Source organism: Canis lupus, chromosome 12, assembly GCF_003254725.2.
Source record: "Canis lupus dingo isolate Sandy chromosome 12, ASM325472v2, whole genome shotgun sequence".
Taxonomy (NCBI): Eukaryota; Metazoa; Chordata; class Mammalia; order Carnivora; family Canidae; genus Canis; species Canis lupus.
The window spans coordinates 66,575,628-66,588,303 of NC_064254.1; the positions used below are offsets into that span (position 1 = coordinate 66,575,628).

Genomic DNA, 12,676 nt, shown 5'->3' on the forward strand with positions numbered 1-12,676 from the left:
GATATTATGATGCTTGGGTGCTGGGGGCGGGAGGCGTCCTATGGGAATGGCACTGAAACACGCCTCTGGGCAAGCAGCACAGAGCAGAGGCCAAACCCAGGATGTCTCTAAACTAGCTGCCTCCCCTATAAGTTGAGGATGAAATAAATTCTAAGTTCTCTTCTAGATCTGACTATCAAAAATACCATCAAATATCAATAATCACAACTGACTTATTGTTAAAATCAGCCAAACCTCTGCTTTCCTATTTTGGTAAAGCCTGGTGGGTAAGTGTGTGAGCTTCGGTTCAAATCCTGGCTCTGTCACTGCAAGCTGTGTGACCCTCGACAGGTTAATTTAGCCTTTCTGTAAAATGGGAATACCCACTTCAAAAGGGTATTCTGAGGATTAAATGAAACGATGCACATCTGCCACATAGTATAAAAACACCAAATATTTGTGCAAATGTTGGTTACTACACTTCCATGCATGTGTGTCTTTTATGTTTGCTTTTGGCTCTGTGCCAGTTGAAGATACGAGAAAACACAGCCTCTTGGAAACAGAAAGATCAGTGTCAAAGGTCAAGCAGACAAAGCTGGAATTACTTTGGGTTTACTAAGAACAGGCCTGGGGGGACACCTGGGTGACTCAGTCAGCTTAACGTTCAACTTTTGATCTCGGCTCAGGTCCTGATCTCAGGGTCCTGGGATCAAGCCCCATGTCGGGCACCACCCTCAGCATGGAGTCTGCTCGAGATTCTATCCCTCACCCTCTGCTCCTCACCCGACCCATATTCTCTCTCTCTCTCTATCTCTCTCTTTCTCAAGTAAGTAAATAAAAGCTTTTAAAAAAAGAAAAAAAAGAAAAAGAAAAAGAAAAAGAAAGACCAGAGCTGGGCTCAACTGTAAAGCCCAGGCTCTTCTTCCTGACTCTGGGCCTGCTTCCTGGGACCTGACAGCAGGGTTGAGGTTCCCCACCTCAGCTGCCCTGTCCAAAGAGAAAAAATATCAAAAATATCCAAGGGCCCTATTTTGGCCACTGACCCTGAGCAGTTCTGTACCTTGTACTCTCCTTTCCACACTCCCTGGGATTTTTCTGTCTCTCCCTCTTCCCTCTGCTTCCAGTCCAGCCAAGCATCTTTTTAAATAAGTAAGTTCTACCCAAGGTGGGGCTCGAACTCACCACCCTGAGATCAAGAGTCACATGCTCTACCAAATGAGCCAGCCAAGCATCTTTTTAATCTCTTTCTGGGTTAATGTGTCCTCTCAAACTGCCATCCATGTCCTCCAACAACTGCACATTTTAGGAAGGAGAAGCAGAGTGAGGCACCAGATAGGTAGCGGGGTGGAACCCTAATACCCAGGACTGGGGATGTGGCAGGAGTGGAGGAAAAGCCTCTTTCCCTGGAAGCAGAGCTAGTTCTTCCTAAAGCCCAGCCCCCATCTATCTCCCTCTGGGTGACAGGATGAGATTGATGGAGGACTCCCTATGCATGGATTCATTAGAGGGGAGGGACTGGGTCACACCTGTCTATTAGTACCCAGCCTCCAAGGGGATAGATAGCCAGGTACCACCCTAGAGTTGGAAAAAGCCAAAGTCAGCCATTCTACTCCCCTCTCAGTTGTTGTCCAGCTGAAAGCATGAGGTGCCCGAGGTCTCTCCTTTCTGTAGGAGTGGAAGCAGCAGCCACCCCTCTCCTCATCTCAGAAGCATCAAAGGCAAAGGCAGGGTTAAGGGGCGAGCTCTCTTTACTCGGCATTAGCATGGATTCCCCTTAGGATCTTGCAGCTCCTGAGACACTAGAACATGTTCTTGTGCAGTTATGCTTAAAATACTTAAGGGGGAAAAAATGAAATCACTTGGCTGACAAAACTGTGAAATGTTCAGGGGTAGACTGGCTTAAGTTCGCTTGATCTGGGTTTGATGTTTATCACCAGGACTAATTCTCTCTCTCTCTCTCTCTCTCTCTCTCTCTCCTCTCTCTCCATCTCTGGGCTCTAAGAATGCCAGGAGCAGAGAGGAAGTGGAGGTCCTTGGGAAGCAAGATGATTGCCACTGCTATGGCTGCTACCCTCTGTTCCAGCTCTTGGGTGGGAGTCATTGCGGGGATGGGGCAGTTAAAAAGAATCAGCCTCAGACTCGGCAAGTTTGAACAAATCACAAAAGCCAGAGACTATGATGCTCAGGGGTCTTAGAACCAGCTCACATGTGCCTCCCCTTGAGCAGAGGATGGGGTCAGCTCACTCTCTCCTCTTCCCAGTAACTATTTAAAATCTTCCTGGTCCCTTCAGACCTTTGGATTCTGTCCTCCTCCCCAGCCAACACTTTACCTCCAGTTTCACAGAACAGTTAAAAGCCATCAAATCGGACCCCCCCACCCCCGCCCCGCTCTATTTTTTGACCCCAGCCCACCTGCATTAGCTACTCAGCTGCTTCTCTGTCCCTCCTGATAAGATGGAAACGGAGCTCCTTTTTTTCCTGGCCAATCCCAATGCATGGGATCCCATTTGATCCTACTTTTTCAGGGTCCTTGAACTAATCTTTAACTGTTTTCTCTTTACATACTTCTATTTCCCACTTATATCTACCCTTCTAATTTTGTTACCATTATTTATTGAGAATATAGGTGCCAGGATCATAAAATCCACCATAAAATAAGATTAACATCTATCCAGTTGCTTGAGCCAGCAATCTGGGAGCTATTCTTTGTCACCCTACAAATCCAGTTAATTACCAAGTCTGATTACTTTGAATATCTCTGTCCACTCCTACCCACCATAGTCCGTGTCACCCATTATATCCTTCTCTTTCACTTGGTTATGTGATCCTCAGGCTAAAGATTCCATCCAGGTTTTGACATCTTCACTCAGAATTGATGAAGCTGGATAAGATGATCATTTTAAGCTCTAAAGTTTTATGAATTAAATCTAAGACCGTACACTACAACCAGAGATATAATTTAACATTTTTTGGCATTATAGGCCTTACACCTCGGGCTCAGTACTCCCTACGTTCTGCTCCCACGTCATCCAGATACTCCCAGCAACACCTTTTAAAGACTAATCTTATGAGCAGTAAAATACCAAGAAGGATTCAAAGGCCAGACACCGTAAGTAATGATAGATTTAATTATATATGTGAAATAATGAAAAAATGTAAATATGAAATTATGGTTTTAGGTTCACTTCAAAATTACATTAAAAATTATGTATCAGGCTCTTATCTAGATACTTGAGTCTAGATAATAAAATTCTGGATTTGTCACAAAGGCAATTTGTTCGTGAATTATTGCTGAACCAATGTGTTTGTGGGAAGAAGGATGGTCTGGGGTTTCCCACTCTGCCATCTTGCTGATGCTACTCCTCAATAATAGAATTCTGAGGTCGAAACAATTCGGCAGAAAAGCACTTACTCAATTACAATTAAATAAATGAATGTGGAAGTGAGTATCCACATCTTGCTGTGTTCTGTCTCTGAATTTCTTCTTTTTCTCCCATCATCTACAATAATTAACTAACAGCACCAGATCTCTCATCTGAGTTCCCTGGCAGAGCAGAAGTTGCAGAAGTCTTTTTAAAAACATGTAAGAAATCTACCCACCAAAGAAATTCTTGGAACTCAGATTAGGTCAAGGTATAGCACATATGTAAAAAATTGTTTCCAATATTTCAGCTTTTAGTTTAGGTAAAACATTTACAAGCTCTTCCACTGCCTTCTCTGTGTTACTTTGATAAGTATTACCCATTGTTTTTCAGAATCTCCTCTAGAAGTTCATGTCAACACATTTAAGAATTCCTGCCTCTTGCTTTGAGAAAACTTAAAAGGAAAATATTTAATCATATTGCCAGAGAAACTATGCCAATTCTTGGTCTCTTTTGAGGGTGTAATTCTAGTTATTGGACCAAAAAAATGTCGCAGTATTTCTGAACATGCAGTTAAGGAATCATACACAGAAAGGGAAGAAACAGGTCAGGAACATCCATTTGAGGTTCTTCACCAAGTAGGACCACATTAATACCTGCCATTTGCTTGACTCACCAATCCCTGTGCAGTCACCTTTCACCAAAAGGTGAAATTCTAGTACATGTCTGTTTCTGCTAAAGCCTTTTCCAAAAGGAAGCAATATTCAGTTGGTGTGTATGGGACCACAAGGGCTTTTAAGATTCACTCCATCCCCATTCTACTCCCAAAAGCAAATGTTGCTCTCGTGGGGCTGGCTGGTAATCACAACTCATGGTTGAGAAGGCTGCCTAAGTAGCTAAATGCATTTGAGGAGCTCCACTGTATTCGAAAGATTTAGAAGGGTGACAATCTAAACAAACTCTAATAAATAAGGGGACATTTTGTGGGACCATTGGATTGTGTATAAAAACCTCAAGCAAAAAGCCTAAGGTCCAGGAAAGGCACAAAAGAATTGGAGCCTCTTCAAATCTATCTAAGCTCTGACTTCGTAAGAAAGGCCTATAAGACAAATCAGATAAATACAGATTGAAGAGGAATTTATACGTGGCTGGAATGTAAGACCACCAAAGAAACAAAACACTGCACTGACACAAATGATAAAATATTAAGGAATTTTTAGATTACTCCACATATGGGATATCTTTTTTCCTTAGATGAAAATGGCTTTCTGTTGAAAGATTTAATTTGTGACCAGTTCCCTTTATGACAAGTGGCAAATACAAGAAGGCACAATAAATGGCCTAACCCAGACTGTGCCAAAGATCTTGGTCTTATGAGTAACAGTGACTTTTAATGATATCTCCAATATCTACTTAATTTTTATATTGCAGGTACCTATCAAGCACCAAAAAAGGACGGACAGCATCTTTCTACCTAATGTAGCAGAAAATGTTCAACGTTCAGCTTTTCAAGTCCACACAGCTCCATCCATAATCCCACAAGGACTTGACTGGTAATCATATGTCCTTTCCACATTTTATTTCTTTGAGCATTTGAATGAATAAAAATGATTCTAACCTCCATTAAAGTTTAGCTAATTTTTATTAGTAGTACTATGAAGATAGTGTGGAAGGACTGAGATGATTATATCCTTGAATGTCCCAAGTGAAGTAGGGTTTGGCCCTAGGTTTTAAGACCTAAATGTTGATTTGGACTTCTACAACCTAAGCCTTGCCTTTGGTCAACCAACAACCTCTCATTATGGGTTCTCAATTACTGATGAGGTGTGTAAGCCAGGAGAGAGGGCATTGCTGCTAAGCAGTATTTATTAGTAAGTGAAAAACCAGAACAGATTAATCGAAGTAAACTTCAGAGCACTTATTTCTATTTGTTTCACTTAAGAACATCATCCTCTCTTGGGGCTCCTAGGTGTTCAGTTGGTTTATGTGTCTGTCTTTGGCTCAAGTCATGATCCCAGGGTCCTGGGAATCGAGCACCACATCAGGCTCCCTTCTGCTCCCCCTGCTTGTGCTCTCTCTCTGTCTAATCAATAAATAAAACCTTAAAAAGAGAAAGAACATTTTCCTCTCCTAATAGTTTTTTAAAATTCTTTCCACAAATATTGACTTTTATAAAGTCCTAATCCAATTTTTTTGTTCAGACAAGAAAAGGTATCCTGGGTAAAGGAATAAATAGGTAGATGAATGGAACAGAACAGACCAGAGAAACATTTTCATACATAAATTTGTATACGATATATGTAGCTTTTCAAATTAAGGATAAGGTTGAGTCTATTTGAAGTAGAATAAATTATTACCTTACACTATACACAATGAGTTCCGAACAGATTCAAGATCTATATGCACATACACATGCACGTAGACATACACACAAACTTATTTCTGAAATAGAACATGAAAAACAAAAGCCGAGATAAGACTGATGACTTTGATATCAAAGCTGAAAATTCAGCCTGACAAGGTATGGTGCCCGTTATTAATTTATGCCTCTCAGCTCTAAACTCATCCTTGTCAGCTGTGATATGATTAATATAGACCCTGTAAATATTTCTTCTTTGCCAATTGCAAGATTTTAAGCTTTGTCAGTAGAGAGTACTGGAGAGACGCTGGAGAAGGAGGAAGGGTTCCTTTTCCAGGTTCTGGGGGTGCTCCTCTCAGCAGGCTCCTGCAGTGTATAGGGCTTCTGCAGCACCAGGTTTCTGTGCATGCACGCACAGAAGTGCATGCAGCCTCAGGGGGAGGGTCACTGGCATGGCACCTTTTGTGAAGGGTTTTCTCCTTCTGCTTCTCCTTTTGTGAGGGCTCCTTCACAGCCTCAGTGAACTTCTTTGCATCCAGTGAGCCTTGGTCACACCCTATCCAATGAGGTCACACCCTTTCCAATGGATGTCAGCTCTGGAAGGCAGTGGCTGCTCACTAAATCTGCTATCCCTAGATTCTTCAGAGCTCTCTTTATTGCTTACCAGCCAATCCTCCCATTACTTCAATCCCTTGGTATAGTTAATAATATTAAACTTTCTCACAGTTTGATTACTGTGTTGTTTCTATCTCTTAATTGGCCCATGAGTAATACAGAACTGATACCAGTAGTGGAGTGGTCCTAGGGGACAGACTCACAAAGATGGGGTTTGAGGATTTGTTTGGTTGCACTGTTGGGCTTGAATACAGTGCTGAGCTCCTCAACAATTAGAAATGGAATACTAGTGATCCTTTGGCATGACAATTAACCAAACCATTACCCATGTGATGATGATTGTGATGAAGTACCTACTGAAGCATGTGCCTTGGGAGCCTAAATTGCTACTACACTGACTCTAATGGCAATAATGATGATCATAAATACTGGGATGTGGGATGGACTTTCTTGGATGCACTTTGGGACTAACAGAAGAAAATGACAAACTCTGGACCTTTAATTCTCAGCTCAGATCATGGTCTGAAAACCAGAGAACTTCCACAAGTAACCTTGAAAAGAGTCTCTTATTTCTTGTAGTCACAGGGGTAATACTGTTAGAATTCAAGTACAAATTTTAATTATGCATAATGCTAACTTACAACGACAGTCAAAATCACAATCTTGCTTCTCATGGCTGTTGAGATGGGCTCTCTCATTTCAATGGTCATGATGTGATCCTAGAATAGCAGAAGGTAACTACCAAGGACAAGGTGGGCATGTTTATCATAAAGGGCATTTGGGACATATCAGCAGTCAGATTATAGATTTGACACATAGAGATCTTTGGTGATTAATGTGTCCCCCCAAATGAAATTGTATAGGCAGCCAACAAGAATATCACTTGATCTATATAACCGGAAAAACTCTGGTAGCCAAAATTTGGCTCGAGTCAGCAGAGAGGAGAGTCATAATCTCTCACTGAGATTCCATACCTGAGTCAATTCACAGACCAGGGCCCCTTGACCTCATGAGAGGCTGGATCCCTTTGAGGAAGGACCCTGCACTTACGCCACTACTGCAGGTATAAATCATAAATCTTCTTCCAAACATTTTCCTAAGAGATCTGTAATCATTTGCTAGAGTTACTGTTCATCAGAGAAAAAGAAATATCCAGACCATTTGGAGAAGAATAGGCACTACCTCTAAATTATTTATAATTCCTAGGAACCCAAAGGGGCCCCTGGCTGGCTCAGTCAGTAGAGCCAGATCATGGGACTCATGATCTCAGGGTCATTAGTTCAAGCCCCACATTGGGCATGAAGCCTTCCTAAAAAATAAAACTGTAACTCCTGGGAACCCACAATACGCTCTAGCTCACCAGTCAAAATGAAGGCATACAGTGAGGTAAGAGAAGGAGTCTCAGGTTCAAATTACAGTGGACCCAGTTGATCCATGGACTCACCATGTGGTTATTTCCATAGTTCTTGACTGTATAATTGGAATAGACAACAATTAACAACTGAAAAGACTCCTGTATTGGCTTTCTAACCCATGAGTTAAAGGCTCATTATTGTAGGAAGAGATAATTGCAGATCCCTGGAACTTCCCCTTTTAGGAAAGTAAACTGGAAGCAATATTATGTCCCTAGAGAAACTGCAGAGATTAATGCCACCATCAAAACTTAAAGGAAACAAGGGTGATGATGCCTATCACATGACCACTTAAATCACCACTTTGGCCCATGCAGAAAACAGGTGGATCTTGGAAAATGACTAGGGACTATCAGGTTCACATCTTAATGAGATAGTGATCCCAATTGCAGCTGGCATCTCAGATGTAGTATCTTTACTAGAGCAAATGAATATCCTCCTGGCATTTGTTATGCAGTTGTTCACCTAATTTATGCCTTTCGATCCATAACAAATTGTAAGGACCATGAAGAGCAGTTTGCTTTTACCTGGTAGGGCAGCAGTGTACTGTCGAAGTCTCACTTTAAGGCTTTGTCCATTCTACTCTCTGCCATGATATAGTCTGTAGAGACCTTGATCATCATGATATTCTACAAAAATCACATTGGTCCGCAATGTTGATAACATAATGCTGATTGGATATGAGTAGGAGGTAGTAAATACGTGCCTTAGTAACACAAATGAGAACTAGAAGGTAAAAGACAAATTCCACAAAAATTCCACTGGTCATTAACCCCAGTGATGTTTCTGGGGGTTGAGTGCTTTGGATACATGTTAAATATCTCCAAGGAGGAAGGTTGCTTCAGCTCATACTATATACCATGAAAAAAGGCATGATGCTCAGTAGGCGTTTTTGGATTTGAAGGCAACTTGTGCCATATTGAGTTTGCTGATTCAACCCACCCACCCAGTTACCTATAAGATACCAACTTCAGGTGCGGACTAGAGCAAGAGAAAGCTCTGTCATGAATTTGAGTTACAGTATAGCTGTTCTAGTAGGTCCTATGTTCCAACAGAACCCTTGATAGTAAAAGTACCTGGCGTGTATGGAGCCTTTGTCAAGCAGAAACACGGGGCAAAACCCTAGGATTTTGGAGCAAATCTATGCCCTCTTCTGAAGATAACTATTCTCCTTTTGTGCATTGTAGAGACGGATTACCCAACCATGGGATGGGTGGTGAACGGGTAGCCTGGTTCGGGTGTAGGAGAATCTACCCAGTTAAAAACGTGAGCATACATGGCAGCAATCTATCATCAGTGGAGACAGTCTACAGTCAACTTGCCTGAGCAGTTCTGAAAGGTATCGATAGCTTCCATGAACATGTGGCTCAGACTTTCAACACCAACTCCTGTTGTGTCCTCTTCCTCAATCAATACTCTGGCCTGGGGTGTTTCTAACAACTAGCTAGCCAAGAAATAAAAAATTATAGACAAGTCTGTAGGATTTATTGGATCCACCCAGAAGTGGACAGCTGCAACAGCATGCTCCATTTAGGAGCGGACCTAAATAAAAGGGGCACAAGATCTTCCCCATGAGAATAAGTAGTACATTTGGTTATCCGCTGTGTCTGAGCTGACACATGGCCAGAAGTACAAATCCACACTAATTCTTGAGTAGTTGCTAATGGTTTAGGTTGGATAGTCAGGGACTCGGGAGAAATAGTAAAGGCCCATGACAAGTAAATGTGGAGAAAGGTGTGTGGATGGATCTCAGAATGGGAACACACTGTGAAGATTTCCACATCTCACATCACCATAGGGCATCTACAGGAAAAGAGGGCTCTTATTAATCAGGTGGATAAGATAATGTACTTGATGGGTGTCAGTGTCATTCCCCAGCCAAGCCGGTGCTTGCTCAATGAACAGCGTGATCATGGTGGCAGAGCTAGAGGCTACACATGGGCTCAACAAGATGGATGTCCCCTCACCAAGGTGGGTGTGCACTACTAACAACTGTCTAAGCTGTCAAGAGCCGGAACCTATACTGAGGCTGCAATATGGTGTCAATCTCATGGGTAATAGCCATCCATGTGATGGCAATTTGACTACACTGGGCCTGTTCCATCATAGAGAACAGAGATTCACTTTCGTAGAACACACACATTCCGGATATGGTCTACAGTTTCTCCCAGCACTACCTGATGCACATGCTCACAGAATGCCTTATCCAGTCATGGCATTTCCTGTAGCACTGCTTCTAATTAAGGAATCCATATCACAGTAAAGGAAATGTTGGGGTGAACTCATACCTGTGAAATTAACAGCCCCCAACACCAGAAGTGGCTGGTTTGATTGAAAGGTGGAATAGGGGATCCCTGGGTGGCTCAGCGGTTTAGCACCTGCCTTTGGCCCAGGGTGCTATCCTGGAGTCCCAGGATCGAGTCCCGCGTCGGGTTCCTGGCATGGAGCCTGCTTATCTTTCCTCCTGTGTCTCTCCCTTTCTCTCTATGTCTATCATAAATAAAGAAATAAATCTTAAAAAAAAAAAAAAGGTGGAATAATTCACCAGAAACTCAGTTGTAAACTGTTGCAAGATACCACCTTGAAAGGATAGGTACCTCACAGGAGGTGGCATAGGAATCCAGGAATCAAGGGGTAGAAGTGGGAGTGACTCCTCATGATTATACTTCTCATCTCAGCAACGTCAAGCTGATTTGGAGGTGCTCTGGAGGGCTTAGTTCCCAAGGTTTGTTTCAACCAAGGACACAATGATGGGTCTATTGACACAAGATCTAAGATGAGCCTGCCACTTGGCCATCTTGGGATTTGTAAACCACTAAACCAATAGGCAGCAAAAGGTGTTACCCCACCAGCTGAACGATCAATCCTGATTGCCCAGGGGAGACTGTACTGCTGGTACACAATGGAGGCAAGGACCGTATCTGGACCACGTGGTTCTCTGGGTGCCCGAGTATTTCCATACCCACTGGTAAAGGTTAGCGAAAAACCACACAACCGAAACAGGTAGAACAGTGGAAGACTCAGACCACTTGGTAGTAATATTTGAGTCACTACCAAGAAAAGAACTGACCACTTGAGGTTCTCAGCAAGGGCAAAATAAATATTAAGTAGTGGAAGGTCACTAAAATGACAGAAACATGTTGCCGGCTCCACCATTACCATGACGAGGAAGTTCAACCATACGGATGAATGCTGCGTCGCTGGGTGGCATGCTGTTTTTGTCAGTAGACAGTTCTGAAGGAACTTCTTTTCCTGGTTCTGGGCAAAACTCTAGCAGTGCACATAGCTTAGCAGTGGGGTGTCACTGGCGTGGTACTTCCTGGGCATGGCTTACCCTGCACCGCCCTGGAGAACTTCACAGGTTACCACTGGTCTATCATTTCCCCAGGCAGCCTGGCAGTGGATTTGCAGCTACCACAAACTTCATCCAGAGAGCCAAGGTTGTAACCCCTCTATTTCTGGAACTCAGCTTGAGGGAGAACAGATACTGGCCCACTTCTTATATTTGCTATTGCCAGTACTCTTTAGAATTCTTTACCGCTTTGTATGTTTCTTAAAATATTACAGATAGTATGTCCATTCACTCCAATCTGCTCTAGGTCAGACTTCCCCTCCCTGTTCATGTTATGTGGCTTCTATCTCCTGACTGTACTCTGGTGATAGACATCATAATCAAAGACTTGAAAAAAAATATTGAAGAAATTCCACTGACCATAGATGAGCATGCAACACATTTTAAGATAAAAAAAAAATCCTACAACTGTGAAGACAATAGAAAAAGACAATTCACAAAATACAAATTAAGTACGGTAACCAAGTAAATTAAAAACTTCACTTTGCCAGTATCAGACAGACAGGATATAGCAAACTCTTAGGGCCCCTGGCTGGTGGAAATTGGAAGACAATCTGTTAAAATGTCCAAAATGTGGCTGGAACTAGAGGGTATTATGCTAAGCAAAATAAGTCAATCAGAGAAAGACAATTATCATATGATCTCACACATACGTGGAAGAAACAAAACAGGATCCATCATAGGGGAAGGGAGGTAAAAACAAAACAAGACAAAATCAGAGAGGGAGGCAAACCATAAGAGACCCTTTTTTTTTTTTTTTTTCCATAAGAGACTCTTAATCATAGGTCACTGGAGGGGAGGCAGGTGGGGAGACGGATTAACTGGGGGATGGGCATTAAGGAGGGGATGTGATATAATGAGCACTGGGTGTTACATAAGACTGATGAATCAATTACCCCTACTTCTGAAACCCAATAATACATTGTTAATAGAATTTAAATGTTTAAAAAAGAATGAGTTAAACAAAAAGGACAAAGTATATATCCTATGATGCGGATTTCCACTTCTCCATATTTACTTCAGGGAGAAATTCACATGTAAACAAGGGGGCAGGTGCAAAGATACTCTCTGCAAGTGTTAGTAAAAACTAAAAATTGCAAACCTATCCTTCTATAGTTACAATATTCATACTACATACACCTTCAGAGAAATTTAAAAATTTGGATAGCTACATACACTCCCTTGGAAAAATCTCCAAGAAGTAGTGAGTGAAAAGTTGCAGGCTGATGTTAAAACAAAAATCCAAATTAATGTATTTTCTAAGGGCACATATAGTCTATAAAAAATTTGGGGGGGAGGGGAGAGTTTAACACCAGACCAGTTCCAGTAATTACCTCTGCAAAGTGGAGGAACAAGCAAGGGAAAGGGATTGAGGGATGATCAAAGCAGACATACTTCTCTCAAATAGTTTTAAAAAAAATTAAGAATACTTATGTATATATTCCTTGAATTAAAAACTAAGACTTTGGGACGCTTGGGTGGCTCAGCGGTTGAGCATCTGCCTTCGGCCCAGGGCATGATCCTGGAGACCCAGGATCGAGTCCCGCATCGGGCTCCCTGCATGGGGCCTGCTTCTCCCTCTGCTTCTGCCTGTGTC

The 12,676-nt window shown here is 42.2% G+C and overlaps 1 protein-coding gene across 2 annotated transcripts in view; it reads left to right on the forward strand.

Annotated features, from left to right (window-relative positions):
• The window catches only part of LOC112658433 (coiled-coil domain-containing protein 162-like), a 136,151-nt gene extending 131,171 nt beyond the window's left edge, over window positions 1-4,980 (forward strand). Inside the window, exons 44-45 of one of the 2 annotated variants that reach the window (XM_035697563.2) lie at window positions 2,961-3,088; window positions 4,773-4,980. In XM_035697563.2, the coding sequence (XP_035553456.1) occupies window positions 2,961-3,088; window positions 4,773-4,898 (254 nt within the window). In that variant the 3' untranslated portion in view covers window positions 4,899-4,980. The remainder of the gene's footprint in view (window positions 1-2,960; window positions 3,089-4,772) is intronic. The other variant, XM_049092450.1, reaches the window with a different exon arrangement.
• The last annotated feature ends 7,696 nt before the right edge of the window (window positions 4,981-12,676 follow it).